Raw genomic sequence first — 15,612 nt, 5'->3', positions numbered from 1 at the left:
TCCTACTGTCATCCCAGATTACCTAGCTCACGTTAACTCACAGTATCTGAGTCCTAATTTGCACCGCCATATTGACAACAATGTATTTAACAGCACAGATGACAAAATATAATGTTGGCATAATAACCACAATTTTGTTCACTAGCGTTACTTCACTAGCTAACATAGCACATGGGGTCTGGAGCGGAAAAGTTCAGGTGCAACTTCATCCTGCAAACATTAAAATGAGTAAAGCACATGAGGACTGAGTACTGAGAAAGTCTGTGCTATTCACCCAAATCCCAATGTATTTACAATCAACCAAGAAGAGTTCAGCATTTAAAAATCACACTTTGACTATTTTAATGTTCATTGTTATTATTAATGTTCAATAATATATTGTGGCCCTGATTGATTGAGATTCAAAATAAGAAGTGCTAATTTGCATGTATAATGAGATCAATAGTGTGTGTGTGTGTGCGTGTGTGTCTGTGTGCGCGCGCGCTACGGCTGATTTACAAAGAATAATTGCATGAATTACATCATGTGTAAAGTCAGATGAGGAGAAGGTAAGTGTGAATGAAACCCTTTTCACACTCTCTGTTTAAATGTTGCTGGCAGCACAGGTGTGAACACACAGTGAATATCTACTGTAATATGGCTTAGTAAATACTATAATTTTGTCATCAATTGATAGAAACAGGCGTCCGAAAATTTAATACAAGCTCTCCGGATTTATTAACTGGCGCACGTACACACTGTTCCTAAAGTGGGTTTCAGTTTTACTAAGTGCTAAATCAGTCAATTTGCATTGACAATGCCCTGTATTTTGTACATTTAGTTAGAAACACCCCAAATTGTATAGTCATTACACTAATGCTGCATTCGACTAAAGGTCGTAGCTAATTAAATAATTTCTGACTAGAAAAAAACAAGAAAACACTCAACTCTGAATTCCTGCTCTGGAGCTCAGGCCCTGAGTTCAGTAAGTGACGTCAAATCAACATGGCTGCTCGCAACATCGGTACTAAACAAAGTAGCACTTATTTAGATCGATCAGCTCAATCGTCATACGGAAAGATTTCCTTGTTAAGTCTATAACATTAAACATTTTGTTGTTTGAGGAGGGAAATATATGTCACTCATCACAGTTAGCTGGCTAATTTGTTGCTAAAAAGACGAACATGGAGGCCTTCATGTTTTTTTTTCCCCACTTTGCAGCTCAAATGCACAAAAATGGCCGAAAATGACGCCATTCAGAGCTCCGACTTCCAACTGTCAAGTTCAGTGATGCGTTAATGAGCAAAATGTACATGCTGTTTTGCTCATATGAAAGACAGTCTTCAGTAGTAATTTGGTACTACCGAATAGCTAAAAGTCTCTGCCTATATTTTGATACGTTTGGATCTCAGTAATTGGTCAAACCTGAGGAAACATTTCATTAAACCCAGGATCAATGTCTGTCAAGAAAATTGCTCAGTTTATGACTGCTCAAAGAGAAGCTCTGCGTTATTACCGTTGGAGAGTAGAGAATCTGAGTGAAACACAAAAGGAATTCAAGGTATCGGATTGGCTTCAATATAAAAATAAACAATACCTCAAGGTTATTATCGTTAATGAAAACTATCACGTAAACTAAAACTATTAGCGAAAAAACATTTTCGTTAACTGACAATAAGCAAAATAAAAACCTAAACTGCAACTATAACGTCCATCTGCAATACGAACGGAAACTAAATAGAATTTCAGAGAATAAAACGTACATATTCGTATTTTAAATGTTGGGTGATCTGACTTAAGAACAGAGGTTGAATGGACTGGAGCCATCATGTTGCCGAATCATAAATGAGTAGATGGCAGAGTAACGTGTATTAGAACTATATATATATATATAAAACAAATAAATCCTCTGAGCTGAGAGAGCTTTGGCTGATTATGCCAGATGTGTGCAGCTGACATTTGTAGATGCTTCTCTGATTTAATTAAAACCTGTGTACAAATTAAAATGCAAGCACACGCAAGCACAGAACCAGTGTGGCAAGGCTTTATTTGTGAGCTGAGCAAGAAGAGCAAGTCTTTCAAAAGCAAGCATGTCATAGTCCATGCATATAAACAATAATATGGTTTGTGTGACGCACGTGTGTTTGTATATGTGTACGTGTGCATGCACGTGTGAGAGGTTAGAGGAAGCCATTTGCATGCCTGCTTAAACTAACAGGATTACACTGAAAGCTATATGACCGGGACGGAGCATGGATGAACCACCAAGAGCGGAACGTGATGCCAAATGCACGCCGCTGCCAAGATACTGAGCCTCTCGTCCCTGAACACAAGCTCAGTTCTGAGACGAGATTTCCAAACAGATGACGGCATGCACTCCGTTTTGTCGGTTCTGTCAAGGGCAGGACTGGCACTTGTTACTTGAAAGAGGAGGATAACGCTGTTTCATGTCTCATCACTACCACACAGTAGTTCCTATATATATATCTAATGATTCAAGAGGTTTTTTTTTTAAATTAACATCCCATCCACATATACACTGTGTTACACTGGAATGAAATATCATCCCTATAGAGGATTAAGACACAAATCAGTAGTATCTGAAAGGTTTTTTTAGTTTGCGACAAAACTGAGACACAATCGGACATGACTCATACAAACCACTTATAGTCCTACTGGAAATTAAAAGTAAATTTCCAGTAATGTACAATACATCTAGGAGTGCAAAATATGGCAAATAAATTGTGAAATTTAAAAACATTATTTAACACTCCACTACATTACTGATTAAAAGCATCGATTTCTTCCAAGGGTGCCAGGTCATGTCTCACAAACTGGGATATTCTTAAATCCAGTCGTCTTGAAACTAGCGACCTTGTGCTGATTGATTTAATTAAGGACAATGTAATTTGCCAGCAATTTACTATCACTCGTAATCCGCTGGGTTGGTTTTAAACATTAATTGTTTTAGAAACAACGATCCAATCTGGCAATGATCCAATCTGGCATTCTATATAACCACCTCCTCTGTGGAGGCTGTATTAACAATCTGTGAGTTCAGAAGTTATGTTAATATTTACACAGGGAAAGTTACTCATATTAAGACTGAGTGCGCAATGTTTACGTTGATTTTCTGGGCTCACCATTCCGATTATGCAAATCAGCCGTGTGGAGTTCATGTCTCAGTGGTTGCCAGATTTGTTTGTTTATGTAGAAATGTCTGAGATGGAGGGGGGCGGTAGCTTAGTGGTTAGCACGTTTGCCTCACACCTCCTAGGGTTGGGGGTTCAATTCGCACTTCCGCCCCTGTGTGCACGTAGCTTGCATGTTCTCCCTTGCTTCTGGGGTTTCCTCCTGGTACTCTGGTTTCCTCCTCTAGTTTATAGACATGCACTGTAGGCTGACTGGCATCTCTAAATTGTCTGAAGTGTGTGAATGGGTGTGTGAATGTGCCCTGCAATGGGTTGGCACCCCATCCCTGGGATTTGCTCCAGGTTCTCCGTGACCCCATGTAGGGTAAGTGGTACAGAGAAATGAGGTTTCTCAATAATATCTAGATCATCAGCTTTATTGTCTAGAGCACAAAAATATTTGCCTTTAAGCCCAGAAAAATTCAGAGAATAGAAAATGTGGACTGTATGTTTTTTTCTTGGCTGTTAAAAATAGGACACATTTTTAAAATAGTGAGAAAAAAACACTTCTATGATGTTATATGAATGAGAAGATGATAAACATTTAAATAAATAAACAAATAAACAAATAAATAAATAAATAAATAAATAAATAAATAATAGCATCAATAATAACATCAAAAGTAGACTGAATTAAATTTGAGAATTTAATCTATAAAAGTGATATGGCATAATAACATTAATCCCAAGGAATGGACAAGGAGGATCTGACCAGGACATTGGCATCACCTTGTCAAATGAAACCTGATCCTTAACACAAGCTCAAGCCTGAAGCAAAGCAAGACAGATAACAGTTTGCACTTGATGGCCTTACACTATATACTGAATATATTTCAAAAATTCATCAGTGTTTGTATTTGATGTTGTCACAGAGTATTGCTAATTTATTATTTAGTGGCTGTAACACAATTTAAACCCTATTTACAAACACACATATTATTCACTGATGGTAAATGCGATTAAAATAAAAACGCCGGATTCTGGATTTCATTCATACCACTGTCAGTAAGTCTTCCCTGCCTCCTTTCTTTCTGGTGTGAAGTATGGAAGCTGCAGACTGGCGCTCAATGAATCATCGGGTATGTGGAGGACGTCTATGTTTCCCATGAGGCTCGGTATGACGAGCGGTTCAGATGAGATCAGAGACCGGAGGAGTGAAGGAAAAGGAGTTGTCCGAGGTACTGAAATGTCGCGGGTCTGAGAGGAGCTGTCCGCTACACTGAAATGCCACGGCTGAAGTGATACAGCAAGGAGTCAGGGGAACAGACGTATCATCCTGCCCTTTCATAACAGTGTTGTGAATAGCTCTGACAAAGGCACTACTGCAAACAGAGAGACTGCAGAGTGCTAGACAAGAGACTGGAACAACAAAGAACAACACAGAGGCAGCTTTTTTTAAAGTCAAAAGCAAAGTGATCTCTGTCTCGGGTGATCCGAGCACAAGTGGACAGCTGAGATGGAGAAGCCCTTTACACCTGGCATTTTCATGCCTCACGTTTTGTGAATAATGTTGAGTAGATGATGCTTCAGTGTTGTTGGAACAGACGTGTTATACCGTTAGATTGGATGGCATTTGAAAGAGTGTATTTAATCTGGATACTTACATCTTCTTACATTTACACTTAACCAAAGTCAATCTTGAGAGGCACAAATGTACTTTTAGTTCATTAATTCTATTTCCTCCTACTTAGACCTATATAAATTCAGTATATAGTATAGAACTGAGTTTCCACTATATTCTACGTTATATATACAGCATATGAAGCATGTGCGGACGAAAAAATAAAATAAAATAAAAAGGGCAGCAGCACCTAAAGGGCACTTCATCATGTGTCCTTACATGTAAGGGAACCTTATAGAGCACGGCATCACATATTGTCCACTGGAAGGGCACCCTAGATGGCATTTCAACTCATTCGTTGGCATGAAGTGGAGCCTATAGGGCACTTCATCACATTTTCTCACACATAGGAGCACCCTAGAGGGCACTTCATGTTTTCCCACATGTATGAGCACCCTAGAGGGCACTTGATCCCATTTACCTGCACATAACAACAAACTAGAGGGAAGTTCATCATGTTTTCTCGCACATAGCAGCACCCTAGAAGGCACTTCATCAAGCGTTCTTGCACATAGCAGCACCCTAGAGGGCACTTCATCAAGCTTTCTTGCACATAGCAGCACCCTAGAGGGTACTTCATCACATTTTCTCACATGTAGGAACACCCTAGAGGGCACTTCCCTTCCTCATGTTTTCTCACACATAAGAGCACCCTAGAGGGCACTTCATCACATTTTCTTGAATTCTGCAACACACTAGAGGTCATTTTGTCATGTTTTTTCAATGCACTTGGGGGCGTTACCAATGCGCATATTTATAAAATCTGGATTTCTTGATTAACTTGTGAATTTTTCTTTATTTAATTTTATCTTTATTTTTCTGACACTGTCATGTCAGTTGGCTAAATTAAACAATATAATATGAAATACAGAAAAAATCTATCTATCTCTACTAAAGTTTTAAAGTCATACATTTTTCTATATTTAATATTAAATTGTTTAATATAGCCAACTGACATGACAGTGTCAGAAAAATAAAGATAAAATGAGTAAATTAGTAATAAATAAATAAATAAATAAATAAATAAATATTAATTAGTAAATATAAAGCTATAAAAAGATACCAAGTGGTGCAACAGAAAAGCAAATGCCCTATCTTCAGGAGACTTCAAATCCCGACGATGCCACAGCCATCTCTGGCCGGGAGTCCAACAAAGTGTAATTGGCTGTGCTCTCTGGACGGGTGGGATGGTGCTACTCTCTCCACTGTCAATCAGAGCAACCCTAGAGAATCACATTCTCACACTCAGCTAGCCCTTTCATCCAAGTGTGTTCAGCTGCTCTGTGATGTACCATGAGTGGTGGTTTGAAAAGATGCAGAGGTTCACATGTCCTGGAGGAAGGTTTTGTTAGCTGTTAGCTGTGAGGTCATAGGTGAGACGTAGCTAGTGGGTAGGAATTGGCAAATGGCCAGACTTAGAGAAAAAAGGTACAGTACAGATCTGAAGTGTTTCAATCCTTCAAAATCACCATGTTGTTTTAGGTGAACTAGACCTACATGAAATAAATTCAAGGGTTATTTCACTTAAGTAACTATCCCGCCTCTCTTATTAAACATCTTCATCCTAACTGGCGCAGAGTGCTGTCGGTTTGTGGCTTGTGGCTCAGTGTGAGAGCTGTACTCTAATCGCAGCACTGAGAGGAGAGAGCTGTGAACATGGCTGGGACCTTGGCAGCGTGCCGGTGCTGGAATTGAATAGTCTCGCACTCAGTAAGCCGTGATTCACTCAGGATGTCTCTTGCTTGCTTATTTGAAACCTCACTGTGTGTTTATACTAGAGAGGTCTTTCAGGGCCACGGGCTTGTGTAATATAAACAGAGGATGAGAGAAGGTGTGAAAAAAATGAGAATACAGACAGGAATGGAGCGTGTGGAATGAACGCGTCTTCATTCTGACAGCAGCATGAAATGAGTGAAGCATTTGCTGTAATGGTCGTGCTGGTAGATCAGCGTGAGCCGAGGTGGGAATTGAAAAAAAAATCAGACTCTGCTTGTTTTGCTCCCGATCTGTTCCGGAATGATTGCTCGGTCCGAGTTCAAGGGAAAGGTCAGATATGAATCACCCAGGTGAGACTGGATCGCCTGGCTGCACCGCTTGACGCTGCAGGCATTCAATTAAACCCAGAATGTACCAAAAGCACAAGATGTGCTAACAAGACGGAGGTCATTTCAAGAATATCATAAATGCATGCAGGAATATCGATATATCAGTAATAGTGAGCAAGTGCGTTCAGAGCATGATATTAGTTGATTATTTTGGCACGGCTCAGAATTAGCACTAAACATCATTGTTCGTGGATGCTGACTGCCAGAACGTTCTGCAGTCCCACAGGCTTAGGATGAACAAAGCCAAATGAGTCTGAAATGATGCCATGGAATTTTAACTCAAGCATCCATATATCTACAGACAGCCACAATCTCACTCACACACACACACACACACACACACAACAGTCTGGTCAGTGCATGTACAGACGTGGAGTGATCTAAGTCAAATGCTCTCTCCTCAGGCAACATTTTCACATCAAAAGAACATCAGATGTCACAGTGTGTGTACAAAGATCTTAGCTGAACCCTAGGTTACATTCCTCAGGCTGGACATGAAGCTGTTTAGCACAACACTCAATAACACAATCAAGAAAAAAGCATTAAAGTCCTGAATAAAGAAGACATGGGTAGGTGAAGTGAGAAACAAAAAAAAGATCAAACACTAATCTCAAAACTCCAGTGTGCACTACAGACAAATATCAATAAACTTTTTACAGATTTTCTATCTGCAATGTGTCGACATTTATAAAATACAACATGTATTATTTATTTTGTATTGTATTTTGGTATATGTGCACTCACTGCACTGGATAATTATCTGTTTAGTGTTTACCCCGGTGTCAAAAAAACAAACAAAAAACTTTTCCTGAATACAAATGAACACAACGCAAATGCGAATGTAATAACACTCTGTTTAGACTAAATGTGAAAAGAAGAAAGAGAGACGTCCTCGTACCTGCTCCTGCTCCTCTCTGGATGACGAGGGTGGCGTCGGTCCCCACGGCGCAGTCCTTCAGGATCTGCACCACCTGTGAGTGGTTGAGGCCCTGCAGCCCCTGCTGGTTAATCTCCACTATCAGATCGCCTTGACACAGGCCCGGACACCCCTGCGGCTCCAGCACCTGAACAAGCCATGTAAAACATAATGTTCCAAACAGCTACACCATGTAATAAAGTGGCAATTAGTGATGTGCAGAGTATTGGTATGGGCTTCAACATCAGTATTAGATGGAATTAATAAATGGATATCAGATGAATAAACAGCTCGATAAACAAAAACAAAAAACAATCAGCGTACGAATCTGGAATGATTGACAGTTTTTAAATGGCATCCAGTTATGTCAATATTTGCATGGGCAAAGTTATGTGGATTCAGAGAGACAGGTTATGCAGCTGCTTGAGTTGATTTTCTGGGCTCCTCATTAAGATAACGCAAATCACCCACGTGTAGTTCACACCTCGGAAGCTGCTAGATTTTTCTAGAGTTTAAGCATCTGAGACAGGGTTTTCCAATAACATCTAGACCACTAACTTTAAACACAAGCACTTGGGGATAGAAAATTGGGGATAGAAATCTGAAACTGAAATTTTGTTCTCTGCTGACGGATGTAACATGACGCAACATAAACGAAAGAGACAAATTAAAAATGAAAAATAAAAAGAATACAACAACAATATATGTCATGATTTCCCCTCGTGCTAGCGCGGGAGCATGCAGCACGCTCCAAAGCTCGAAGTGCGAGCTTCCGGGTTTTTCAGTGACATTGACTTTGTTTACTTTTGACATGTGTGTTTTGTTATGGTTTATGTCCTGTCTCCGCCCCTGTATTGTCATTGGTTGTTTCCCTTACGTGTCATCATCAGGCCCAGATTAGGAATTCAGAGGCCCCTGGGCACAATGTCAGCAGATCATTAGTGAGGGAGTGCACCTTACCGCCCAAACCCCCATCACGGCTTGAGTATCTATATTTGCTCCTTCTGTTATGAAAGGCAGTATGTCAACGATCGATAAGGACAGTGCGAGCGTCTTCGTTGATTTCCCCCCACAACGCCAGGTCAGACACCTGATAAATCCCCTGTGTGCAGCTGCTCCACCTAGTCTCAGCCTCGGGTTGTGCCGCGCTGCTAACACCTGCCTCCTCCAGTCCCTGGTTGGCGTGTTCGTCATCTTCCACAAATTCTTCACCCTGATTCTCCTCTTGGCTCCGTTTGAAGAACGTTTTAATAGATGGCACATGTCTTAATAAAGACGCCTCGCTCTCCTCTTTTTCGTTTTTTTCCTTTTTTTTCATTTGCGTTTACTACAACCACTTCTCTCATTCATTTTGATCTACGATGGTTATTTGATGACAGTGCGGGAATTCCACACTTTGACCAATTCTATCATTCTGTTTAGAGTTAAAACATATCAGCGTGCTTTTTATTGGTTATACATGGTGTCATTATCTGAAGGCAGCGGCTATTTACACTAAGTGAAAATAAATAGCGTTATATTCTATTTACACCATATAAAAGTAGCAGTTCTTTGCAATAGGTGCAAATAGTAGTTTCTTCACACTGGACTTCAAGCAACTTGGCTTCTGTGCCTCTCCACTCTTCCTCCAGACTCTGGGACCTTGATTTCCAAATGAAATGCAAAATTTACTTTAATTTTCCCCATAATTGTGGTTGTGTGTACTGAACCAGACTGAGAGATTAAAGGCTCAGGAAACCTTTGCAGGTGTTTTGAGTTAATTAGCTGATTAGAGCTCTTCTCAGGTCGACATTTCTGTATTATAAATTCTTTATTCTAATATTTTGAGATACCGGATTTTTGATTTCCATGAGCTGTAAGCCATAATCATCAAGATTAAAACAAGAAAGGCTTGAAATATTTCAATTTGTTTGTAACGAATCTAGAATATATGAAAGTTCCCCTTTTTGAATTAAATTACGGAAAAAAAATTACTTTTCCACGATATTACAATATTTTTTTAGATGCACCTGTATGTGGACCATCTGCCATACGAATTAATATAACCCTCTCAACCAGAATTATTGTCAGAGCTGCTGTTATAGAAAATTATTCAACACATTTTGACCAATCAGAATCGAGAATTCAACAAGTACTAATAAACACATATATATAATATATACATATATAAAACAATATATAAATATTGTACAATATATAAAACATATATATATATAATGTTATAAAAAAAACATATTAGATAAGAATAAATTTGCACCTGTTTGACCCGTTGGCCTGTCGGACTGTCTGCGATGGTGAACCCGAAACCCTCAGCTCCTTTGGTCATGGTGAGGCTCAGAATCTCTGGTGCTGCTTGAGCGCTGGCTGTTGCCCCGGACGACGATGCCATGGAGACAGCGTCGTCGTGTACAGGCCCCGGTGTGTTGAGGGACGGCGGCTGCGATCCGTCCAGGTGTGTGTCTCCGGGATGGGATGCCTGGGATAGAGCGTCTCCGTGCTCAGGAAGCAGGCGCCCCGTCAGAGACATGTACTCCATGTAGTTATCGTAGCTGCTGCGTCCGTTAAGCAGGAGCGAGGGGTCCACCAGGCCCAGAGGGGGCACCGTCGAGCTGGCCGACGGCTCCTCGGGGTCATAGGGCAGTGGGTAGCCTCGGCACAGCACGAGGGTCACGCTCTGGCCGATGGGCACCGACTGAAAAAGCTTGACCACGTCTGCATGGGTGGTGCCCAAGACGCAGATGTCGTTGATGTAGACGATAACGTCACCTAGGTGCAGAAGAGGAAGGGCTGAGGTTAAATAACTAAATAACTAACAAGTGCATACTTTCAACATATTGCACCACTCACAGAGAATTTGTACCACTTAAAGCCCTCTTCAAAGCAGCTTCAAGGTTTTATATTATGACGTGCATCGTGTCATGTAAGTCCAAGTATATATTCTCTCTTCATATATTCAGCAAAGTTGCCTGAGCATAAATGATTCAGCATGAACCTTCCCTACATCGCTTCCATCACTTCATCTGGCCCCTGTGGTGAGACATCTCAACAGCAGCAGAAGCTCAAAAACAACTATTTTAAATCATATTTTACACAGGGAATAAAACAAAACATGGTGTGCTGTTGTAGAAAAATAATCCATAACAATGTGGTGTGATGCATTACCACCCTGAAGTGGATTATTTTTTTTTTATATAACAGCACGTCCGAATTCTTATACCACAGCCATTTGCCAACATTTGCTGTTTTGGTTTATTAATGAATGAATTTAATAAAAATGTACAATTACAGTTATTGGACGTCCATGAGACAAGCTAGTTCATGTTATCTCTTAATGTACAGTACTGTGCAAAAGTTTTAAGCACCCTTTATTTTTACATTTATGGCATTTGCCTATGGCCTATTTACATATGGCAGATGCCTTATCCAGAGTGACTTACATCTATGTCATTTATACAACTGAGCTGTTGGGGGTTAAGTGCATTGCCCAAGGGCCCAACAGTGGTAGTGGAAGTGCTGGGGCTTGAACTCCTGACCTTCTGATTAGTAACCCAGAGCCTTTAACCACTGAGCCACCACTGCCCAGTAAAAACTTTGTTATATATATATATATATATATATTTTTAATATATATATCAATTCAGTACAAAAACATTTTAGATTCCCAAACATTCATTTTCTAGCACAAAATTAAACATTACAGAAAATTGCCTTTATCAGCTGATACCGATTATTGTCCGATAGATCAGTGCATCTCTACATATTAGCAAGCACATTAATATAAAACTATCAGTTGAATTATAGCCAGAAGGACTGTATTATTTACTTCACTGAGGGCTGCTATTATAGATATAAATCTGTTCATTATTTTTTTAAGATTAAAGTAAAAGTTTGCTTGTATTTCCTTGTAAGTCGCTGTAGATAAAAGCATCTGCTAAATGAATAAAATGTAAAATGTAAAAGTAACATAAAAAAGTTGAAGTGCTTCAGTTATTAGTTAGTTATTGTTATTAGTTTCTAAAAATAAAAAAAAACAATATCGGATGGGTATCAACATCAGCTGATACTTAAGGTTTCAGTATAACTATCTGTATCAGAAAAGAAAAAGTGGCATCATGCCATCTCTACTAAATATATAATGTGAAACGAAATCATAGTCAATTTTCTCAAATTCTCAAATCTGAAGATGATTCATTGATTCATTTTCTATAATTAGGGCTGCAACTAACGATTATTTTCATAATCGATTAGTTGGCCGATTATTTTATTTATTTATTCGATTAATCGGATGGGGCGGGGCAAACTTTCAGTACCTTTTTTTTTGTTTATTTAACATACAGTCCACAAACTGAGTGTTACAAATATAAATTCAGACTAAAACTTTAGACAAATGTTTGTCCAAAACAGAAAAGAACCCAACACACACACACACACACACACACACACACACACACAAGAATATATATATATTATGAATTTAGGACTGTAGTTTAATTCGGTGCTTTTTGTGAATCCATAAAAAATAATGCATAAGTACTTATACATAATATAAATATAAACTAAAAAAATAAGATAAATCCATTTATATATGAGTGTGTACATACATATATGTATATATATATATATGTATATTTATATATATATATATTAAAAATAGTACTTATGCATTATTTTTTATGGATGCACAAAAAGCACTGAATTAAACTACAGTCCTAAATTAATAATAAAAACTCCCTTTCACTGCACCTTGTGATTTCTGTTTCTCGCTGCCTTTAGACATATTATTTTACTTGTGTTTACTTTTGATCATAATGTTTTAATTAGACTACTAATATTACTACTAATATTAGACTAATTTTACATATCTTACTCATGCTCCTATGCGCATCTACACTGCGCATGATCAGCAATGCGGGCTCGTTACTAACATATCACTTCCGTTATAATAAATGTGTGTCAGGGACTGGGTATTAGGCTAAACTTTAGCCGCTAAAACTAGCGGCATCGCAGCGTTCACAAGGAAGCGGATTATACTTCCAGTTAGTAAAAAAAATGCTAGTGTTCTATTTGAGATATTACCTTTCTAAAATACACACACTAGACAATAGTTCAGAGTGCATAGTGTAAGTGTACAGTACTTCATTTGGGACACAACTTTAGTATTTACTCTCCGAAGCGTGTTTTTGGAACAGAAGTAACGTAGGGAGTAAACACACCCCGTGCCGTGCGCAGACCAACTAATTTATAATGAGATTCGTTGACAACGATTTTCATAATCGATTGTTATCGATTTTATCAATTAGTTGTTGTGGCTCTAGTTTAAATATCTATTTCCAGTTCCAAAAATACATTTATTTGGATCCAATTCCAATTGTTGCCATTTGTTACAGGATCCATTATGTGATATGTTTTAATATTTAACATGTACAAAATCGTGGAGTGTCTATTCACACCCAGTTGAAAAAAAAGCTTTAGCCACACAGCTATTTGCCTTAAAACATTTTTTTTAAATGTTGTCAGCTCGGTAGTCAGCTTAGCTAATGTACCTCTTCATCAGCAAGTGTTACCTGATAAAAAGCCTTTTTCTAATAGGGAACAAATGAAAAAGGCAATAACACAAAATTTCTAGCTTGAATTTTTTTTTTACAAATGTCTAGAAATAGGCTTAATAATCTCATTAGCATTACTGAATTTGATGAAAATTATTTTTTTGAAATATTGAAAATGATATGAAAAGTATTTGAGAAATGTGTCTATATGTAAAATATTTTCACTTACCAAGACATCAGTAGAGCTTTATACTGTACGTTTGAACAAATAATGTACAGTGTGGAAGAAAAGTCTGTTCCCTTTCAAAGGGAACTTCGACGTTGCGTTTAGCATAACAGTATGGTAGCACCTCTCGCGCGCGACCAGCATCTCGCGCGCGACCAGTTGCGTGATGTAAATATGGCACCCGTGAACCGCGCCATCAGCCTCTATTATCTTCAGCGAAAGACTGCATGTAGGTTGTTTGTGTAAAGAAACAAAAAGACACTTAATTTCCTCGCTATCTTTTCTCAAAATCTCCCTTTAAAAAAAAGATAAGAAAAAAAAGGAATGAGCAAGACAGAAAAATATGAGTGAGAGAATTCAGGAAGTGTGTTATGGCTTGCTCCCGTTTCATCACGGGGAATAGTGCACACTTTCTGGGTGGAGTGTCTAGGGATGTAGCATGCGATGGCAGCCGTGAGAGGCTGCGCATGGTAATGCCTACATTAAGCAGCTCGGCTCGCGACTCGCGCTCTTCTCGGAAGCCGAAGCGAGTTGGGTTTCAGAGCCTCGCGGATTTGGGCCGGCCGCTGCCGAGGTAGCTAGCCGTCTCAGATTCGGGGGATCTATTATGGATCCAGAAGAGGAGCCGGAGACGAGCGCTCTTGCTCTGTCTTCCGGGTTCGGCTCTCCGCTGGATTTTGGAGCTCGTGTCACGACTCCTCCTTCCGCTATGGAAAGCCAAAAGGGAAAAAACACACACACACAAAAATAATAGTAATAATTCCTCTCTGACTCCGAGGAGCCAGAAGGATGTGCTAAAAACTGAGAGCAGCACATAAAGAGCTGCTTGAAGTGATTACTAAGGCTGGATGAGCCTTTTTTTCCCAGTGAAAGTAAATCCCTCACACTGCAGAAACTCCCCTTTCTTCCAGAAGTGCATGACAAAATATCAGGCTTCTGGGGAAAACCATGCATAAGCCGTATTTATAACCCCACAATGTTGGATTATTCGGCCATTGTGGGGAATGAACGGCATGGCTATTTAGCTATGCTGAAGGTGGAGGAGGCGCTTGCGAGCTACCTCTCTCCAACGACGGCAGGTAATTAGGGGGGCTGGCTTTGCCATCCAAGCCACCGTGTGAGGCCACCATGGCATTGGTGGGCAAGGCCTATGCGGTAGTAGTCTTGCTTGTGGGTCACTGCAGACAATGACAGTGTTGCAGGCCTACCAAGCAGACCTGTTGTTCCCTGTTGTCTCGAGCTCACCCGGGCATCCACGAGTGGAGCCTGGGCCAGCACTAGTACGAGGGAGACCCAGAAGGCGAGTATGGCAGCCCACCAACCCCTGCAGACAGCCAGGGGAACCGGGCGGCCACAGTCGCAGCCCGCTACTAGACCTGATCTGAGAATGGTCATAAAGGCCAAGCAGGCAAAGAAGAGCGGTCCTGAGGGGTTGTGGAGGGACGTATCAGGGGACATGAGGTTGTTAGGGTAGTTAGCCCCCAGTGCTACTGTAGGGCCACCCCTAGCCAAGGCGGTCCCAAGTTTTCAGTGTTCTCTGGTCAGCGAGCTGTCAAAGGCCAACGGTAGCGTGGAAACTACTGCCAAATGTGTCTCCATGGGTTCTGTCTACCGTAGAAAAGGGTTACGTTTATAGCTCGACCCCCCCCCCCCCCCCCCCCGGTTCAGAGGTGTGCTCACCACAGTAGTCAGCACAGACCAGAGCCTGACGTTAGTGCAGGAAGTAAGATCCCTCTTGGACAAAGGGGCCATAGAACATGTACCCCGTTCCCTGAGGGAGGGAGGTTTTTACAGCCATTATTTCCTGGTCCGCAAAAAATAGGAGTATGCGGCCAATTTTAGATCTGCGTCATCTGAACTATACTCTTCTGACATACAGGTTCAAGATGCTGAAGCCCAAACTTATCGTTCCACAGATTCAGTTTGAGGACTGGTTTGTGACAATGAATCTAAAAGGTGCATATTTCCACATAGAAATATCGCTAGCTTTATCCCCTCATCACTCTGGCTCCATTGTGACTCTAGGGC

General features: G+C 40.2%; 1 protein-coding gene across 3 annotated transcripts in view; it reads right to left on the bottom strand.

Annotated features, from left to right (window-relative positions):
- The window catches only part of magi2b (membrane associated guanylate kinase, WW and PDZ domain containing 2b), a 169,955-nt gene that overhangs the window by 36,278 nt on the left and 118,065 nt on the right, over nt 1–15,612 (bottom strand). For all 3 annotated transcript variants that reach the window (XM_053631159.1, XM_053631160.1, XM_053631162.1), the window contains 2 exons: nt 10,070–10,578; nt 7,795–7,960 (listed from right to left, as the gene is read on the bottom strand). In XM_053631159.1, the coding sequence (XP_053487134.1) occupies nt 7,795–7,960; nt 10,070–10,578 (675 nt within the window). The remainder of the gene's footprint in view (nt 1–7,794; nt 7,961–10,069; nt 10,579–15,612) is intronic.

This window comes from Ictalurus furcatus, chromosome 8 (genome assembly GCF_023375685.1).
Source record: "Ictalurus furcatus strain D&B chromosome 8, Billie_1.0, whole genome shotgun sequence".
NCBI classification, from domain to species: Eukaryota; Metazoa; Chordata; class Actinopteri; order Siluriformes; family Ictaluridae; genus Ictalurus; species Ictalurus furcatus.
The sequence above is the reverse complement of the archived record's forward strand: the minus strand, read 5'-3'. Positions and strand labels throughout refer to the sequence as shown.